This window comes from Ambystoma mexicanum, chromosome 14 (genome assembly GCF_040938575.1).
Source record: "Ambystoma mexicanum isolate Mex_15411 chromosome 14, UKY_AmexF1_1, whole genome shotgun sequence".
Taxonomy (NCBI): Eukaryota; Metazoa; Chordata; class Amphibia; order Caudata; family Ambystomatidae; genus Ambystoma; species Ambystoma mexicanum.
The window spans coordinates 598703412-598716759 of record NC_090940.1 but is presented as its reverse complement, the minus strand read 5'-3'; the positions used below and the strand labels follow the sequence as shown (position 1 = coordinate 598716759).

Below are 13348 nucleotides of genomic sequence, written 5' to 3'. Positions count from 1 at the left end.
TACCATCTAGCCACACAGTGATGTGGTATTCTTAGGGTTCCATGTGTTAATATCCCCGCAAAAATATCGCCATACAAAAATATCGCCATACAAAAATATCGCCATATTTTTGCTGCGATATTAAGGCATGGAACCTGTGGGGGACACCCCTGCAACCCCTGCATTATTTTTGAAGGAGCGAGGGACACCCCCGCAACCCCTGCTCCCAAACACCCCAAAAATTATCCCCCCCCCCCCAAAAAAATATCGCCTATGGCCGTTCCAAACGACCACAAATACGGTGATATTTTTGGTTGGGATAATATTACCTGATACCATTCTGAATTGTGTACCTGGCAATCAGCAGGTGCTCTTGAATGTAGGCTAAGAACTGAGGTTGGTCTTTCTTGGCAAGGTACAGACACTCCCCATTAAGGCAAAGAATCTTAAGGCAGTTCAGCATATTGAAGAGGATGTCCGGCTCTTCAAACTTCGCCATCTCCTGCGTGGGAACAGTACAAGATTATTTATTATCGTACAGTCTACAAGAGCAGCAACAAAAAAACAAGTACGTAGACCAAAGGAGAACCCTACCTGTAGTATGGTGTATATCAGCTTCAACGTAACCGGCAGCTGCTGGTAACAGAACTTTCTCTCTGTGTCATTCTTTACTGCTGTCAGGAAAATAAGAAGACGACGTATCCGTGTTAGGGAGTTTTTTCTGAAGTCCACTTTATAAGACTATCTTCTTGGTAATACAGAGCTCCAACTGCTAGTATAAATCTTTACCACACAAGGTTTTGGTAAGGTAGCAGAGCGGCCAGGTTTATCTTAGGAGGGAGAGAGGGGGCTGAACGAAGGTACAAAGATCTTGAAGTAAACAGATAAAACCAATGCAATACTTTTGTTAAGTAAACCACATTGTACCAGACTTATAGAATGGGAGTATCCTAGTCATGGTAAGTAAAAACCACTTTGTAATACACTGTGTTATATTTTCTAGATCGGCCTTATGAAATTCTAAGGTGAGCAATAACTTTGTGAGTTATTCAGTTTCAGGAATGACATGAAGGTACAAGACCAAAACAAGCAGGGATACACTTTACAGAGCGTGCAGTTACTCCTCAGAATAGTAGAACTAATTCAAAGGTAAGTAGGAAGTTTGAAATACTTTTCAGAATGATTGTATGCGGTTCAATGGTAAGTAATAACGTTGTAATACTTTTTAGAATAGGCACAATTCAAAGATAAGTACTTGGTTTCAGTTCCTTATGACAAAATCCACACCAACACAAGGTCATGTATTTAGTAATCCTTTTCATAGAGTCTAGGCTTTCGGAATCCTTCCCTACCTAGTTCTGAGTCTTCCTCAGGGTCAGACTGACTGGAGGTCAAAAAAGGCAGGGGCAAGCTGTGTAAAAGTCAAGAGTTCCTGTGGAAATCTTCAGTAGCAGTTAAGTAACAGTTCTAGTTGGTAAAAGGGTTCAGAGACTTCATATAAGGGTCCCTGCATACGTTCCAGAGTTAGGCCTGGGCAAACGTGAATGGGTGAACTCCCAACTACACAAATCACCCCCCTCAAGCCACAAAGCAGTGACAGAATGACTAAGTAACTATTACCTTGAGTCCCAGAGTACCTTAGGAGTGATGAAGAAGATGAAGCTGGATGCCTTCACGATGTAGCAGTTGCAGACTCGATCTCCTGTTCCTTGGTTGTGGTGACGAAAGGAGGGACTCTGGGTGGCATTTCACAGCAGCAGTCGAGAGAGGAAGCTCCCAGCAAAGGATTCTTCATGTTCCAATGAGGATCTGTGGATTTGGTGCCTTTTCAGAGACACCAGTGAAGAACGGTTCACGTCTGATCGGTTTGACTCACTTGCTCGGTCTTGCACTCTGGTGAGGGTCTTTTAGGATTGTAGTCCACCAAAGTTCCAAGAAGATTAAATCTTCAGAAGACAATGCACTGCAGGATGGTTGCTGTTCGCAGGTTATTGGCGGGTTGCAGACCAGGAACGTTGCAGCATGTAGTGGGATGGCTCAAATTGCAGGTCGACTTGGGTCTGATTATGCCCACCAGTCCGTGGTAGCAAGTCATCTCTTCCGAACTTCCCTGTTGATTCAGAAATTGGGTCTGGACAGCAGCAGTCACTTCAGCAGGCTTCACTGGTTACTGGAAGGGGATGAAAGTGTCTCTGGTCATCTTCATCTTCGGTTCTTCTGTTCCAGTGGTCGACTTGTCTTCGGCTTCAGGATCCAGGCCATTTATTCAAGAACCCAGCCAACCAGCACTCATGCTACAGTCAATCCTTACAGGGTGGCTGTCCTTTCAGGACAGACAGCCTCGCAGTTGGAATTGGTTCCAAGCAAGCATGTCAGAAGACAAAGGACTGCAGGGTTTCTGACTCCTCCCTCGTTTTCTGTCTTCAACAGACAATCTGGAGCCTTGGCAGACTTCCTAAAGGATTCCCGCTGAAGACAAAAGTCAAACCAGGACCTCCCCCACACAGGAGGGCAGACGAAGGACCAAGAAAGGACAGACAAGAAATGGTGAAAAAAGAATACAGCCCCCATTTTGGGTCAAAGGTAGCATTTCTGTGCATTATCGGGGCTGTGAACACAGCCTGTGGGTAAAAATAACACAAAAGTCGGTTGAACATGTCCACTGCCACCAGCCATGCAGGTATGCTTGTCACTGTAAGAGAAATGTTACAGGAACAGTGAGAAAGGGGATACTATGTAACCCCTCAGCACTCTACATAAGGTGGGGTGTGCTGACCTCACAATAGAAAATGTAAAAAGGATAAAAGATATCCCTCTACCCTTGTGAACAGTAGTTCCCAAAAGGAGAATAAAAGACAATCAATACAAAGGGAAGCCCAAGGGCTCCAAGCAGCACTGCACAAAAGGTGCAGGGTGCTACAGAAGTAAATTACCGATGCCCTATAAAATATGGAGGAAAACATGACTTCATCAAAATAAAGTACAAAAGTAATGAACAAGGGTTCCCATAAACAGAGTAAAAGAATGAGTGAGTGGGAAAAAGGGTCCCACTTACTCAGGAGAACAGACCAGAAAATCCATGAGTCCAGCAAAAATGTTGGGTGTCTTGCAGATGAAGGAGAATTGGCATAGAAATAAATAATCGACCTAACAATCAGTGCATCCTCTATATACACACCCACTAGACAACACACCAATGGGCAATGTAAGGGGTTGCAAGAAGCATGCCTCATTCGCTTGTGTGAGTTGCTTGCTACACATCAACAGTTTATCAGAAGGTCACAGAGGCATTAGCAGTGAAGAGCGAGCCACTGAAACTCAAAGTGAACCACAGCATCAGTCCTTATAGACTAATGATGAAAATATTATATTTCAGTAAATGTGGGCCTCATTCCGACTTGGGCGGTAAGGGATACCGGGCACCGGTAAGGAGACCGGTGCCGGTAAACCCTTACCGCCTATTTCTGAGGACCCTTAGCGGGAGCCGCAAAGAACATGTGGTCTGACCACACGTCCTTTACGGGTCCCGCTAAGGGACCAGGGCGCTAATAACGGGTCTGCTATTCGCGGGTCCGTCATTAGCGCCTTCCCCATTCCCATTGAGCCCAATAGGGGCTCAAATGGGAATGGGGAATGGTTGGTTGAATGGGGATTTACCGGGTCCTCCAGGGTCGGAATGACCCGGTAAGTCCCCATCCAACCAGACTGGACCAGCTATTGGAGGCAGCTACAGCGCTAATAACGCCATGGCTACCTCCAATCTCGGAATGAGGCCCTGTGTCTTCCTCTTGACCCTGCGCTTTACATGTACAATCGACTACCAGAAAGGGTTTGAAGGTGTGAAGGGACTACAAAGAGCATGTTGAGGGCAGGAACCCCAGTTCAATAATGTCTAATGCCACCCCATTTGGGTTCACTATTTAACACAGCACCCCCCCCAATTACCAAAGGCTGAACTTGTTACATCTTTGATTTAGCTTTTTTTCTGAAAGGTTTTAGAGGTACCAGAAAGTCCTGTGTAATGGTTTTCCTGAGAATACATAAAACAGACAGGGAGGTGTTAATGCTCGCATTTGACAGTGCCGCCACCTCTTAGCTGCCAATCAGTACTGCTGGTTTTGGATAATGTTGAAGGCCGGTAGGATAGTTCAGGGGCAAAATGTTTGTCTTGGAAGCAAGACAACACAGAGCAACACAGGTTCGAATCCCTGTACCATGCTTAGAGATTGGTCTCAGGTACTATGCGAGCTATAAACATTAATTAATACATTAATTTTACCTCTCTCACTATGGGTGATGAAGGCTAGGTAAGATTTTTATATTTGTGATAAATCTTCCTGACCTGTGTCAACCCCAGAAATTTTTTCTTTGACTAGGTAACTATTTTACCTTGTCCCTAGGCGAAGGGGAATCTTTTTCCCCTCTCATCTAATCTTTTACGCTTTCTATGGGTGAACTTTTTATGCCTCTTCATAGTGTGTGGTTGGAGTTATAGGGCCTCATTCAGAGTATAGCGGTCCGGAAATAAGGGTGCTGATATCAACGTACCGCACCCTTTCTGGACCCCCATATGACAACGATGCCGGTAGGGGGCACGGATCTCCCGGCAGGCCTGACCTGCTGGGTTTTCAGGCCCCTACCAGCATGGTTGTCATGGAAGCACCGGCACTGTTAGCAACGGTGCTGTGGCTTCTGTGTCCACATTTCCATAGAGTCCTAAAGGACGGCATGGAAATGGGGAGTAACCGTTACCACTGCTCTTATGATATCCCAGTGGCCCCGGGATTAGAGGTGGCGGTAAGGGTGTTACAGGGTTGCCGGTCCTGCCGCCTACCAGTGGGTTTTACCGGTAAACCTGTAATGAGCCCCATAGTTTCCTATAACGTTTGGACTTTGGCTGGGTTGCCCCCTTGGACTTCTCTGTTAATTTCTTTTTAATCTCAGCTCAGCGCATGATGAAAACCGAACTGAAGCTGCCAACAGGACACCACCTTCTCACTTTCCTACGCCCTCTTCACCCCACTAACACAACCCCCACCTCCTTGTTTGCAGATCGGCCTGAGCTCCGGGGGACCAATTCCATTGGTGACGGTGCACTATATAAATACTTTTAATGTTAACATTAACATTTAATGTACTTGGGTGAACTACCATTCCCAAGGGGTAAAGAGGGATTGTCATCCCCTTTACATGTTATATAATGAGCCAGAACAACCCAACTTATATGGCGTGCTGAGGGGATACAATATATCCCCCTACTTACTTACCGGTAGCATTTTTGTTACAATTGCAGGTTAACTTGAATGGCTGGTGGCAGTGGTTTTGCCTTATGACTATTTAGTCTTATAACTCGCAGGATGTTAATTCAGCTTCGGTAATGCACAGAAGGGCAACCATTCTTCTAGAATGGTGGGTTCCTTCTTTTTTTCGCCATTTTTAAGTATCCTTGTTGTTTCTGATGTCTTCACCCGCCATTCTAGGTGGAAACGACCTCAGTGGAAGTTTTCTCTTCAGCGGAAATCCTTTGTATTCCCCGCCCAGCCTCCAGACTGTCCGAGAAGGCACGAAGCGAGGGAGGAGTCCAAAACTCTGCAGCCCTTTGTCTTTCACCTTGCCTGACAGGAATCAAGTCTCAATGTGGGGCTGGCTGTCCTGAATGGACAGCCAGACCGCCCTTTTCTGTAAACTGAAGAGAGAGATTGCAGAAGTTGTGCTGTAGTTCCTGATAAATGCTCAGATCCTGGAAGCTGCTGACAAGTCGACCACTGGAGCTGAAACTGAAGAGGAAGATGAAGAAGACGCGGCTAAGATGATTTCCAGCGACCGGAGAGCCTGCTGTAAAACCAGAACCTGCTGTTACCCTTCCTTCCTAGCGACCTGGGGGTCCCGAATGCGACAACTACTACTCAGTGGCTGGTGAGATACACTAGTCTCAAGAAGACCTACATTTCTAGCCATCCCACTACTTGCTGTGACCTTACTGGTATGCAAACCACCAATACCCTAGGACCTTGAGCCCGAGTGCGGTGTATGGTGTTCCAAAGTCCAAATCCATCCAAAACGTTGGTGGACTCCTGCTGAATCTCCAGAGACACAAATCGAATCCCTGAAATCCCCTCACCAGAGTGCAGGACCGAGAGAGTGAAGAGAAATCGACGAGCAATATTCAAACTTCAACTGGCTGCTGTAAAAAGGCACCAAATCCACAGAGCTGTGAGAATCCATGAAGAAACCTTCGCTAGAAGCCTTCTCTGACAACTGCTGCTGCAAGTTCCCATCCAGTTATTTCGTCGCCAGACCAAGAATCCAGGGACCGGGTCCTGTGCTGCTGTATCCTGAAGGTATCTACTCCGAAGCTCTTCTTTGCTTCTAAGATAATGTGTGGGCTTGCAGAATACTTAATGTGAGCCTGGTGTGCATCCTGTGAGTCTGAGTGTCTGATTAGTTTGGTTGGGAGTTTGCCCATCCCACTTGCCCAAGCCTAATGCTGGTGTGCATCCTGTGAGTCTGAGTGTCTGATTCGTTTGGTTGGGAGTTTGCCCATCCCACTTGCCCAGGCCTAATGCTGGAACGCATATAGGGAGCCTTCTGTAAAGTCCCTGAACACTTTAACTAATTCTAAAGTGAATACTTACTTGTTTTAAGAAGCTATTCTCTGGAACTTTGACTTTCCTGCAACTGAACCCTATCCTGACCTGCCTACAGCTGGCACTTAGACCACTAGGGTCCCTCTTCTGCCTCTGAGATCACCCATGCTTAGAATAGGGGAAGGACCTGAAAGTATAACAAGTGTAAAACTACTTAATTGCTAAAGAAATTAGTGTGGTAACTATCTCTGTGAAAGAAGAAGTTACAACGTTTCATTAAGTTCAGGCTTACCTTTGAGTTACTTTCTGCCTCTCTAAAAAGTAACTTTGAATAGTGTTTCCCTCATTCTGAAAAGTAATTGGCACTTTTGTATCATTGCTTAAGTGAATGAGTGTAAAAGCTTACCAATAGGGTTTACTTACCTTGAATAACAGCGTCATTCTTAAAGTGTACCATAGGGTTTTGCTTTCCCTGATCTGCTTTATAAAGTCCTAAAACAGTCTTGAAGTTAATACTTGCCATATGTGTGGCTTGAAGCCCTTCTTAAAAGTATACAGGTCTTACTCACCCTGATAAGCTGCTGCTCTTCTAAACTTGTAACCCTGAGTTAAGCGTCCCTGAATTGCTTTGGTGCAATTCTAAAATAGTTTCATAAATATGTTACTTACCCTAGAAACTATATTATACACTTCTAAAAAGTATACTGGGTGTAACTACCTATTAGGTAGTGAATAGTTATGTACCAATAGGTCAACTACTTACCTTAAAATACATTGGCCCTCACTACGAGTTTGGAGGTAGCCATGGTGCTAATAGCGCCATGGCTGCCTCCAAACCCGTGCCCGGGTTCGTGTAGTCAGAATGGGGACTTATCGGGTCATTCCGACCTTGGAGGACCCGGTAAATCCCCATTCTGAAAACCATTCCCCATTCCCATTCGAGCCCCCATAGGGCTCAACGGGAATGGGGAAGGAGCTAATAACGGGCCCGCAATTAGCGGGCCCGTTATTAGCTCCATGGTCCCTTAGCGGCTCCCGCTAAGGTACCTCGGAATGCGGCAGTAGGGGGTTAACATCACCGGCATCCTTACCGGTGCCGTTAACCCCCTACCGCCGTACTCATAAGGAGGCCCATTGTGTCTTTTTTAAAGTGTAACCAGGTTTTGCTTTCCCTGATTTGCTTAGTGCATTCGAAAATAGTCATTGAAGTGTTCATACTTATCATTGAGTAGCTTGAAGTCCCTCCAGAAAGCATATGAGTTGATTTAATAACTCTGAAGTGAGTTCTAAATGATAATATTACAAGTAGTATACCTGCAACAGGGTTGGTTTATGATGTGATTTTATAACTGAGTGTCACGGCATGACTGACAGGGTTAACTACCCCTGAAATACTGACTGTATTCTAAAAGTTGATCTAACATGGTCTTATACTCCAAGCGTGGTATATTACTATCCTGAATGTATAACCTTAGGTTTGACTCACCTTGACTTGCTTCTTGCTCCTCTAAATAAGGTTATACCTTGGTTTGCATACCATAGGTATTGAGTTGGTTTTTATGAGTGTGTTTATATGATATTATATAACTTACTTACCCAAGAATTATCTTGTTCTACTTGAATTTAAATAAACCCTTTATTTTGACAATACATAGGGCCTCATTCCGAGGTGGGCGCAAAAGGATACCGGGCACCGTTAAGGATATCGGTGCCGGGAAATTCCTTTGCGCCCTATTCCGACGTCCCTTAGCGGGACCCGCAATGGGCACCTGGTTTTACCAGGCGCCCTTAGCGGGAGCCGCTAAGGGACCAGAGAGCTAATAACGGTACCGCAGATTGCGGTACCGTTATTAGCTACTTCCCCATCCCCATTGAGCCCTATGGGGGCTCAAATGGGAATGGGGAATGGATTTTTCAATGGGGACTTACCGGTCCCTCCAGAGTCGGAATGGACCGGTAAGTCCCTATTGAACCACGTCGGACCCGGATCCGGTATGGGAGGTAGTCATGGCGCAAATAGCACCATGACTACCTCCATACTCTGAATGAGGCCCATAGTGTTTCGGTGTTTCTTTGGACCATACGTATACTTCCATTCCTTTGTACCATGCTACAGCCCTCTCCTCCTCCTAAGATAAGCCTGGCTGCTCTGTCCATACGAGCACATTCCCAGGTGATACAGCCTTATACTGAGAGTGGAGCTTATGTACGGCCTTCGATACAGTTTTTATGAAGGCTTGGTAGGACTTTAGAAAAACTGTCCTAGCAATGAACTGAAGATTGAAGTCCCTAGCTTTGTTAAGGTTTAGAAAGTGCTTATGTACGTGGAAAGGATTACACTACAAAGGTGTAAAATGCTGCTTGAAATATCTGGGTCTTAATATACACAGAATGAAAGGGAAAACACTCCTAATTGAGCAGGTGATCACCAAGACCAAGCACATGGCTTGCCAAATGAAGTCATTACATTGCCGTTTTGCCAAATTCTCACTTAAGCCTCTGCTTAAGTTTTACTAATCAAAGGTTGTCCAGACAGTACGCAATGGGCTAGAAGTACATTACCAGCTAACAGAGTACGACTTTGACTATGTTGAAGGTTTGCTTTGTAAAAGCACCCTTGGCCTTCCAAGATAGTTCCCAGTGGCGGCCATCCAAGCGGAATTGGGCCTGAATTCACAAAATTCGAAAATATGTTGGAAAAGGACCCAATTGTGCCTGAAGGTCTACCAACCACCTGCAAATTCTACCTTTATGCAGATGGATATTAACGAGGCTTTAAGCGAGAGTGTTTTGGCCCAATCGTGTAGCAGAAATTCGGGTTTGGCATCCTCAAGTTTGGAAGAGGCATCCATAACCCACATGCTAGCCTACATGATTGAATCGACACATGGGGAAAATCTAGGTCTTATAAGAGCAACAGAGATGCAGGTGGACGCATCCGACATGAGCGTGCTGTGCTCCATTATTGTTGCTGTATCCGTCCTGGGGTTTTGCTATGCTTTCGCTTAAATTTACTACAGACAAAGGAAAACAAATTCCGTTGGAAACTGAAAGATGTAGATGCTCCAAATTGCAGCCACTTTTGAGTCCTTAAAACACCTGGTGTCTGAATGTGCTGGTCTGGTTTCCCTTAGGAATAATATCTCTGGTCACTTGATCCAGGGACTTAGACTCCAGCCTTGGGATTCACTCTGCGAGCGCTCCTAATCGGATTATTTCCCGAGATCGATATTGACTGCTTTATATTCCTTCTTAAGAAAATTGAACCTGTAAATTATAGTGTTTCTTTTTCTTACTTTTGTTCGAATGTATGCAATATAGAATTTTATAATCTTATGTAAAAATTGGAGTTTTGTGTTGAGGCCTATTTATTTAGGCTACAAGATACTAAATACATTTTTTTAAAAGTAATATGCTACATAGGCAGTGCACCCACCCTCCACCGATTTATCCTTGTCCTCTAACCATTGCTTCAAGTAACACCTTAGATCTACAACTTGTGGCTCTTCAGACATTTAATTCTGAAAGCATCCCTTTCTAGTAAAGAAGAACATCCTCAGATTAACAACGTGTGGATTCTTGGCAAAAGAAGGCATCGAAAAAGGAAATCATTTCATAAAATAGAAATGCAGGAGACCACCAGGTATGGCAGCTTAGCATGTCTCCCTCACTCAAGACAGTAATAAGGCAAAGTGGAAGCACCGAAGGGTCGGATTAAAGGAATGAGAGAACCGTGAAGCCGTACGAAGATACTGAGAATTAGGTGATCCCCTAGATGAGCCGACTGCAAAGCTAACCCTGATTGCCGCTTCTTTTCACGGGCGGCCTGGCCCGTGCACTAGAAAAAACAACGCAGCAGTGCGGAGTGGCTATGTACTCCGAGCGGATTCAGGGAATCCTACAACACAACTAGCGGAGGGCTGAGACCCTGATGGTTGAAAATGGGAGTGCTGGCTGTGCCTGAGTAGCACGACACCAGGGAGGCAAGGGAGGGACAGGGATCAATACTCCCAATCGCAGCGAGGAATCATTAAAGCGACCAGCAGGCAAGTGAGCGCGTGAAGGGACCCGAGAATATCAAAGGGTCAGGATGAATGTTAGAAGTGGCGATATGCGAGGTTATGGAGGGACATAATGCCGGAACCGTTAAAGGGAGCAATGCACCGGTGTCCGTTATTATCTTTCTTTTGTTCTTTGCAAAGAACCGGTGTTAGAGCATTTGGAGTGTGACTGTGATGAGCTGTGGCTCAGACTGTGGAGGTACCCCTATACATCGGATTACTTGATATTGAAGTAGCGAGAAAGAATTGGCCTTGTTAACAGATAGCTCCACAGAAGAGTTGGCGATTGTGCTGATTACAGTTTGTTGGAAGCTAGGTGAAACTAGGTTTATGATGTAGCATCAGTTTCTACACCCCCTTCATTACCTTATATGGTGGTGGAAAGCTAGGTCAGGTGACTAGTGGAATACGTAAACTGAGCCACCAGATACGGTAAAAGAAATATGGGACACACCCACAGGCTGAGTGCAGTCTAGCTGATTCCTTGAACGGGCCTCGGAATGAGGAGAAGCTGCCTGTTTTGCTTGTCGAATTGCAGGTGAACCTGCCAAAGCGGCACTGGTGCAACGCACGCTAAAAGCAGAGATGTTGGCCTCCCTTCATAACCTTTGCCATACATGTAAAGAGGAGGGAATGGATCAAAAGGACAACCCTGAACTGGTAAGTGGAGTGATGCAGGAGGCTGCCACCAAGTGAGACATACACCTACTACTGGAGGAAATTAAATAATGAGGGGCGATAGCCATACCTCTATGGCAGAACTGAAGGGGAGAATGGATAAGATTGAAGACAAAATGGGAGCAGTGGAAAATAATCAGCTGTCATCGGATATAATTGTGATGAAACTTGATGCTTAATGCAAGACCTAGAATCAAGGGTTCCATGTGATATTTTCGCCGCAAAAATATCGGCATACAAACATTTCGCCATATTTTTGCAGCGAAAATAACACATGGACCATGCGGTGGACACCCCCGCAACCCCCGCATCATTTTTTTATGTGTGGAGGACAACCCCGCAACCCCCGCACCTGATATTTTCGCCACCAAAAATATCGCCTATGGCCGTTCCCGACGACCATATGTACGGCGATATTTTTGCTGGCGAAAATATTACCTGATACCTAAACAAGGGAAGTGGACCTGGCTCTGAATGTGGACGACCTGGAGAGTAGGGAGCGGAGATGTAATATCCACATCATGGGGCTGCAGGAAAAACAAGGGGAGTCAGCTGCTTCCCTCGAAAGGTTAGCTAAAGGTGTAATAGCGACCCTCCTTGAAAGCTCTGGAGACACTGAGATATCAGGTGATAGGATACATAGGGGCAATGGCCCCCAGGAGCTGCAGGGTCAATTCTGGACAAATGTCACGGTTTTAAACAGAAAATGGACATTCTAGCGAGAGCAAGAGAAAAGGGCTCAATAGAATATGGAGGTTCATACGGCGCATTTATCACGACTTATCAGCGTTGACCGTGACTGAGCGCAAAGAGTGTCAACCATTGACTCAGTGTCTACGTGATCATGACATACGATACAGATGGAGATATCCATTTTCATTATGCTTTGAATATCATGAGAATACTATAGAATAATGACAGCTGAGTAGGCGGAGGGTGTTCTGAAATATCTGAGAGAGGACGGTCGGGAGCCAAGACCAGTGGAGGCAAACAGCACACCACGACCCATCAGCAGAGGATTGAAACATCAACCGAGGAGAGGTCGACAAAATGGATCCAGGAAATTCTGTAAACTTAACACCCCTAAAATGTTCTATCTATCTCTGCAAAGACAATTTGCCTACTAAAAGGCATGGATATGGTGGTTTAATCTTTGATGGGGGGTGATTTGGAGTGATAACATAATACAGGGCTTTATCACGGTATACACAATTTGTAACTAAAGTGAACGAAGTACGTGGAGGGTTCCTTCACAATATTTTGAGTTGTTTACTTGGTGCGAGGGGTGACGTGTTGGTGGCCCTAATTTGGCCTCCCTTCATAACCTTTGCCATACATGTAAAGAGGAGGGAATGGATCAAAAGGACAACCCTCAACTGGTAAGTGGAGTGATGCAGGAGGCTGCCACCAAGTGAGACATACACCTACTACTGGAGGAAATTAAATAATGAGGGGCGATAGCCATACCTCTATGGCAGAACTGAAGGGGAGAATGGATAAGATTGAAGACAAAATGGGAGCAGTAGAAAATAATCAGCTGTCATCGGATATAATTGTGATGAAACTTGATGCTTAATGCAAGACCTAGAATCAAGGGTTCCATGTGATATTTTCGCCGCAAAAATATCGGCATACAAACATTTCGCCATATTTTTGCAGCGAAAATAACACATGGACCATGCGGTGGACACCCCCGCAACCCCCGCATCATTTTTTTATGTGTGGAGGACAACCCCGCAACCCCCGCACCTGATATTTTCGCCACCAAAAATATCGCCTATGGCCGTTCCCGACGACCATATGTACGGCGATATTTTTGCTGGCGAAAATATTACCTGATACCTAAACAAGGGAAGTGGACCTGGCTCTGAATGTGGACGACCTGGAGAGTAGGGAGCGGAGATGTAATATCCACATCATGGGGCTGCAGGAAAAACAAGGGGAGTCAGCTGCTTCCCTCGAAAGGTTAGCTAAAGGTGTAATAGCGACCCTCCTTGAAAGCTCTGGAGACACTGAGATATCAGGTGATAGGATACATAGGGG

The 13348-nt window shown here is 45.4% G+C and overlaps 1 protein-coding gene across 9 annotated transcripts in view; it reads right to left on the bottom strand.

The window, feature by feature from the left end:
• UNC79 (unc-79 homolog, NALCN channel complex subunit) overlaps positions 1-13348 on the bottom strand; it is a 538994-nt gene that overhangs the window by 338385 nt on the left and 187261 nt on the right. For 8 of the 9 annotated variants that reach the window (XM_069637971.1, XM_069637972.1, XM_069637973.1 and 5 more), the window contains 2 exons: positions 574-653; positions 333-481 (listed from right to left, as the gene is read on the bottom strand). In XM_069637971.1, coding sequence (XP_069494072.1) covers positions 333-481; positions 574-653 — 229 coding nt within the window. The remainder of the gene's footprint in view (positions 1-332; positions 482-573; positions 654-13348) is intronic. The other variant, XM_069637969.1, reaches the window with a different exon arrangement.